Source organism: Poeciliopsis prolifica, unplaced genomic scaffold (assembly GCF_027474105.1).
Source record: "Poeciliopsis prolifica strain line A6 unplaced genomic scaffold, Auburn_PproV2 SCAFFOLD011, whole genome shotgun sequence".
In the NCBI taxonomy this organism is placed as follows: Eukaryota; Metazoa; Chordata; class Actinopteri; order Cyprinodontiformes; family Poeciliidae; genus Poeciliopsis; species Poeciliopsis prolifica.
Window position 1 is genome coordinate 8,214,067 of NW_026562386.1, and position 7,618 is coordinate 8,221,684.

Below are 7,618 nucleotides of genomic sequence, written 5' to 3' on the forward strand. Positions count from 1 at the left end.
CCTTACTTATGATTTAATTTAAAATCGAAAAAGAGACACAAACTGACAAAGCTGATTCTACACTATGTGGTGCCAATAGAAGTTAAAAGAAGAAGTCAATGGCTGGAAAATTTAATATCAAGAATATTAAACTGATCAAACAACTAATAGTCATTAGTGGTTTGCTAACCTCTTAAGAGATTAAAGAAACAAGCTTTAAGCTTGGAACTCATGAACTTCAGTCAGAGAGAGAGAAAAACAGGAAGAATTGAAAACAATTTAGAAACAAATTTGACCTGTAAGTCTAAAACCAGAACTGATATGAATAGACTGGGGAACTGAAATCTGTTGGTTCAGAAGAGGTGTTTTGCTTCCTCAAAGCCAACTTCCGTTTCTGCTCCATGGTTTCATCAGCTCTAATTTGATTTCAGATTCAGTTTTTATCCTCCGGTACTGGTAGCACTAACTTTCGGCTATTTTAGTATCATGATCACCCACCATGCTATGTAAGAATTAGCATGTTGCCTAATAACTACAGTGTGGGAGTGAAGGGCAGTAAAAGTATATCTTGTAGGCCAAAAATATTATTGGCATGTAGAATTTCCTTGCATGGGATTGGAAAAAAAAAATCCCAACCTTCCAAGCAGTTCTTCGTGATTGCACACACTGATTTCACCAAACCAACTGCAATTTGATATGCTGTCCAGCTCCAATCAAATAAGTCAGCGAAAATAGATTACATTTGAATGACTTCCACATGTATGACAGGCATTGACAAATCTATTTTGAGCATAAGACCTGAAGGTCATTGTGACTTGACCTCAAATGTCTGCCAGCATATTTGGAGGAAAAATTGACAAAATTAGTTAAAAAGCTGGTTTGTTAGGCTATGCTCAAACAGCAGGTAAATGTGACCCAAATGCGCGTTCTTTGCCCATTTGTGACCCATATCCGACTTTTTCACGGCAGTCTGAACAACCTAATTCCCATCTTTTCACCCAAAACAATCAGATCTGTGCCATTTCCATACTAATATGATTACATATCCAGATGTTTTCAAAACATCTGCATGTCTCATTTTATCCATCTGTTGTGTTATTGACATGAAATCATCTGATTTACAGATACTGTAAACCAACACATAAACAATGGCTGAAAATGATAATTATGGACTTACAAAAAACTCTGTCACTGAAGTGTATAACATTCCTGGCTACACATCCAAACAGACTTCTCTAAAGAAGTTGCAGTCAAATAGTTGTTGCTTTATTTGTGCTTCCTTTTTATTAGTTTCCTTCATGTTACTGTCGTTTGATGATACTGACCGTTGGCTCTCATTACTGAATAAACCTTAAAATTGAGCCAAACATGGCTCTTTCCATTATTACTTCTGTGAACAATGGGTTTTTCTGTGACATCAAAACAGCCCATTCTTCTGTGCCTGCGGGTCAAGATGGAGACGTAACTTGTTCTCACTGAAGTGTGATTGCAGTCGCATTTAATTAGTAGAGTGGAAAGTGACTTAAAAAAAAATTATTAAATTTTAGCAAAACATCAGAATTGAGCATCAACACACGAAGTATGAACGTTGCTGCAGTATTTGCTGCACTTTAAAAAAATTTTTTTTTAAATGTTTGGATTGAAGTGATAAGAATGTTCTGTGGACAGATAATGGATTAATAAGTGCTTCTGTGTTTGTGTAGATGAGAAGCAGCAGGATATGTCTCTTAGCATCTCCAGCAATGGGAATGCCAGCATCACTGTATCTGTGGAGGTTAATGGCACAATCTACTCAGGTGTGTATGAAAAAGATCAGAACCTTGAATTTGTACTTTTTACTCTGGCAGAGATAAAAGCAGTCTGTGGACATTATTGCTTTTATTCAGGAACCCTGTTTGCCCAGAAGTCCAGCGGGGCACCAGGGCCTGTTGTTGCTGCTAGTGCCGCCTCATCATCCCCTGCTGGACCCAGCTCAAGCTTTGGCTTCTCTGCTCCCCAGGCCCAAACCCTCAGCCCCACACCCTCCTCCACCTCGTCCTCGAAGGGCTCTGGCTCTGCTGAGCTGGCGCCCAGCGGTTCCCCCTAACTCGAGCTTTCCTTTGTACCCGCTCCCTAGGCCGCTGCTCCACAGCAAGGCCCCAGCATGAATATACAGTACAATGAGAAACCGATAAGAATAAGAAACTGTTGCACAACAAATACCTCAACAACCCTGTCAACCTTTTGGCTGTCCAATCATAAACAGAGCCCCAGAATATCACATAAACCCACTTCTCTGCATTAAATTCATCACATGCATAGATATACACAAACCAAAATACACAATCTACACACTCATACACTTGTTAATCCTAGTGTACATGCTAAACACAATCAGCTCAGCCAAAACCCACTGACAGGCGTATTCACAACTGAACTTGAAAAGTTTTACTTTAGGACATTTTGTTTGTTTTGTTGCCATTTTGTTGTCTTTTTGATTTTGTTTTTTTTTTAGAATGATTTTCTTTTCAGTTTTTCTCTTTTTACATACCTCAAATCAAGTAACCTGCAGTGGAGTCTTTACCTCAGGAGCTGTAGAATATTTAACCTGAATCAACTTTATTTTTGTATTCTGTTTAAACTTGTTGCAATCAGGGGAAGTCGGGTATCTCTCACCAACACAACCTCATGTACAGCGCACTCACCTCACAGCAATAGGCCTCCAACCCAGGCCACTCAGGTCTGTAGCTTTGTGTTGAACTCAGACTGATGAATGATAAAGATGATGCTGTAGATCGGCAGATTAAATACCTCATTTCACAACTACCCTCAGTAAGAGAGCTTTACAACAGTTGGAAGCACTAACCTGTACAGGAGCATCTCATCAAGTTCAAGTATCTTTGAAAATGTAATTTAAGTCAAGAAGGGAAATCCGCCGCCTCAGAGTCATGCATTTCAAGTGTTTATTTCTGTTAGTTTAATGATTATGGCTTGCAGTTAATGACGAAAAACGAATTTCAGTTTCTTAGAGAAAAAAATATATTTCATGTACAAATATAGGCTTACTGAAAAATATGTCCACTCAGTACCTAGTTGCTTTCGCATGAATTACTTCCATCAATGCGACCTGACAGGGAGGTGATCAAGCTGCGGCTCTGCTGGTCTCTATTATTGGCTCCAGTGTCTCTCATCTTTTACACAACAGCACCCCGGTGGGTCTCAGATGAGTTCAGGTCAGGCCAGTTTGCTGGCCAGTCGAACCCAGTGATACCATGTTCATAAAGGCACATACTGGTACTTTGAAAAAGTACCAAGTCCTGACAAGTTAAAGTTTCTTGGTAGATGGCTTGTTCATGTCCTGAATAAGTCTTTGTGTGTCGGGGGATTCTTCAGGGCTAATCCAGGCTGCAGGCTATGTTTCGTGAAAGTCCCCCAAGTTTTTAAATGGACATTTTTTCCTGCCTCTGATCTTCCCTATGCTTATCAAGAGCTTCTGAGATTCTGCACTGTGTTCACAGCCAACTTCTTTATCAAGAGCTTTTACTTTCCTAACACACTTCAGAACCACAAAACCTATTATTATTAGTGTAGTTTCTAGTGCAAATATATTTAGTGCATTTGAAATGAGATAAAACCAAGCCACTTGTAATTTTTTAGGAAAATATTGGAGGTTGATTCAAGTAAATCTATTCATATAAAAGTCCTGTTTTCCCTGGCAGATTATTTCACTTATAATGAGACACTTTTCCTTTGTTATAAGTGAAATAATCTGCATGTGGAGCATTATTGTGATACGCTAACATGAAATTTCTGCACTAAAAGCTATATTGATAGATTTTATTTAATCATCTGAGAAACTGAATTTTTGGGTTTCATCCCTGCTCTTTAACCATAATCATCAAAACTAACTAAAGTAAATACTTGAAAACATTGATTCTTTGTATAAGAAATCCACATAATGTAATTTTAACTTTTTCGAATTGAGGCGCTGAAATAAATTAACATTTTGAACATATTTCTATCAACTGAGATGCACTTTTAGTTCAGTTGTTCATAGGCCTGTTTTTTAACAACTTAACGCACAAAGTTCGGGGGCGGGGGGACAGCAGCTCTTGTCCACCAACAAGCCCAGTAGACCCTGAGCCCCTGTCTCTAATCAGACCTACTGTGGCATTCCAAACCCAGCTACACGGTCCCATTTTGTCACCCCCATCCTGTATTTTAGTTTGCATCCTTCCACCTGAATGTCCAGTAGGACGGCGTCTTCATCAGTAAGTAGTTCCCAGACCTCACACTGGCCTCTCTCTTCTGGAGGGCATCTCTCTCAGGAAGCAAAGTGACAACCGCAAGGAATCACTGATAATTTAAAGAAGATTCATTCGTGAAGAATGCACAAGACTACGTGACTGTTTCAAAGAAAAAAAAAAGAAAATACCTCATTAGACTCTCTGAAAGCGAGAGCGACACTACATACCTCGGCTGTGAAGCCAAATCCTGCCTGAACTGAAACTGAGATGGATGTACTGACACACTGCGGGTGGGTTTTGGGGAGAAAAAAAAAAGAGTTGGGAAGGGTTTGCTTTCTTTCTGCTGTATTTACTCATAGACCCTGTTTTATGCATTCTTTTTTTACTGCTATTTTTTTCCCAGTGGGTGGGATTTGAGGTGGGCGGGGTGGGTTGGAGGGATTTCATCTAAGGGAAGTGATATATGCATTTTTTTTTTCAGGGAAGAGGAACAGAAATGTTCATTCCTCACTGTTGTACAGATTTGCAGGATTGTGAGATTTGATTGCGAACAGAGGAATTGCAGTTAATTCTTTCTTGGCCGTTTTGAAATGAAATGCATGTGTACAATCATGTGACCAGTGTTAGATCACATCAATTTTCTGGTTATTGCACAGCTAGATACCAAAGACTAGTCCAGCTGGTCATCCTCGTACAATCCTGGTTGCATGTGCTGAGGTGGATCGAAAAACAGATCCGACAGTCTGTTGAACTGCAAAACAAAATCCCACCTTACCTCTTACAACCTAATCTTTGAAATATTTGTGAAAACTAATGTCAGGTGAGGTGCAAGTCCTTTTTTTCTCCACATATTATGACATGCATTCACTTCCTGCTCACAATTTAAACTAGATGAAATCAAATCTGAACGTGTAACATGAAAGGATGGTCATATGCTGGCTGTGCAGGAGGAGTGTTATACAGAACAAAAGCCAGATCTCATGTCATGTTGAGCTTATATAATCAGATATTTTTGGGGGGCACTGAACAAACCATCTGTCTGCAAGCTCAGGCAATGCCCCACAGTTTCAGTTCCTTCCAGCCAAACACACTTCCTGGTGGTTCAGACACAGAAGGCATAAGATGTTTTCCTTCAAGTTGTTTTCTTTCTAAAACATTTCATCAGTAAGGTTTAGAAATAGATTTTCCAGCTTCTCCTGTGTTGAATATAAGGCTCGGTCTTGATGCTTGACTGTATCTTTGCCACTAAATGTGAGTCCAGCAGCTTTTCATTTTATTTGGTCAAAAACAAGCTCATAAAGGAGGGAATCATAGATGCTGCCTTAATGTAGTTGTTGGTGAGATCTGGTCAGGGCAGGTTTATCACCTGCCGTTTGGATAGATATTTTCCACCATTCATACTGTTACCAGATGAGTTCTGATATTTATTTGTATTGTTTTATTTGTCTTGGCTGAAATTGTTTAGGTAAATCATCTAAACTGCATCACTAAAACATTTTTAAGTTCAAACTGTCAGTATCATTTACTTAATTTTTGGTTTGTAATTGCTGTTTGGTAGAGTAGCTTCACTGCCTTTGTATGTCTCTGTGTTTGTGTGTGGGAGTGTGTGGAAGCAGGTTTAATATATTATTCAGTGAGCATCATTGTAGTAACATTAAACAGCTTGCAGATGGCGCCAATGTTCTACCTGGTAATTCCTAAAATGATAGTGAGCTTGTTAAGTTGTCAGTTAGCAACTTTTCTTGAGGCTGGCACAGTTTCGGTTTACTGGCAACTGCCTGCCACAAACACAGACCTGCATGTGCTGCTTGAGGTCTGATCAGAGAGTGGGAAGTGTTGAGGGTTGGTTCGTCATATACCCTTCTCCAGTGGATGTAGTTAAGGCTTCCTGGCAGTGTGTGGCATGTCTGTCGTTCAACAGTACCTCAGGACGAAGCTGCATAGAGTGACAAGTACTGATGAAAGCTCTGATCATTTTGCTTCTTCAATTTTGAGTTGCTTTCTGTTTTATTTCAAGCTTTCTGTCGTCACCAACTGCAAGGCGACGTCTCGTCACTCAGGAAGCTGTGAAGTTGGAAGTCTGAGGAATTTTTAGGTGTCTTGATTTTTGGAATAAAATACACTTTTCGAATGTTTAAGGACTGGCCTGATCTGTGTTTAACAGGTGCATATGCAAGTGGTTATCAAATACCTCATTTATCAATTTTATGTTGTTTTGGCTTGTACAATGCTCCGTATATTAATTCAACTGTGGGGTTTGTGCATATTTTTGTACTGTTATAATTATTATTATTATGGACATGACAATAATATTACTGATTATTATAGCTTTCTCTTTGATTAATGCAAACAAAAAATTGAACAAAACACAAGAATGCTTGTAAAAACTGGTTTGTGCTGATTGTATTTAAGAGGAGCACTTTTCCAAAGTGGTTTTCACACATTCAGTTTTGTTCATATTAGTTAATATAAAGATATGGTTCTCAGGGCTTTAAACTTGTATGTCATGATAAAGTTTTACTTTATATCGTAATTTTGTGTGTCTGTTTCCTTTCTTCTAAAATCAGTAGACTTGTTTCTTTTTTATAGATTATTTACACTTGCTGCTGTTAATCAATTTCAGCTAAAGCTACATATACATTTTTTTGTAATCGGTTGTCACACAGAATATAGTCATTGGAAAAAGAAAGTTCATCCGCGTTAAATCTGCCGTTATCCATAAAAGGACATAATGTAAATCTAATCGGAATATATAATCTATATCTGTATATAAATTGGATGTGTTTTGTAAAGTGCCTTGAGGTGACATTTGTTGTGAATCGGCGCTATATAAATAAACTGAACTGAATCGAATGATGATCAAGACCTAGTCCTAGTGCTGTGCAGTTTCATTTGAAAAGTAACTAAACACGTTTCAAAATGTCGGTCTATTTTATAGTAAACACAGACCAATGTGTCTCGTATCGTTAAAAGAACAAAGCAGCAGTAACACTGTAAAGAGAAAAGGGAAGCATCTAATTATAACAGGAAAGCATTCTTTTGTAAACAATGATTCGGTCGTAATTGTTTTGGAAATTTAGGCCCTTTGAACAAACAAAAGGGCAGTCATGTTGTGGCAATTAGAAGAAAAACAATTGTTCTCCATTGTTTTGGGTAGAAAGCTGTGTCATATGTACAAGGCAATACAACACCGTTCATTGAAGGAAATACCTCAACTAATAGGGAATGCACATGCATTCTCTACCTGCATGCAGTACTTCTATTATTTAATGCAATTGTGTTTTGTATTAGTATACTAAAAAGTTTTAAGTTGAAGGGCTTCTTTAAAAAAAAAAAAACCTGATTCGGAAATCTGAAAAATGTTACCTACATTTATATTGAACCTCCCAGAGTTAATATTTTGTAGAGCCACT

The 7,618-nt window shown here is 38.3% G+C and overlaps 1 protein-coding gene across 5 annotated transcripts in view; it reads left to right on the forward strand.

Annotated features, from left to right (window-relative positions):
- Window positions 1-7,070, forward strand: part of LOC129364101 (AT-rich interactive domain-containing protein 3B-like) — a 63,061-nt gene extending 55,991 nt beyond the window's left edge. For all 5 annotated transcript variants that reach the window (XM_055036533.1, XM_055036535.1, XM_055036534.1 and 2 more), the window contains exons 8-9: window positions 1,683-1,775; window positions 1,866-7,070. In XM_055036533.1, coding sequence (XP_054892508.1) covers window positions 1,683-1,775; window positions 1,866-2,065 — 293 coding nt within the window. In that variant the 3' untranslated portion in view covers window positions 2,066-7,070. The remainder of the gene's footprint in view (window positions 1-1,682; window positions 1,776-1,865) is intronic.
- Window positions 7,071-7,618: the final 548 nt, after the last annotated feature.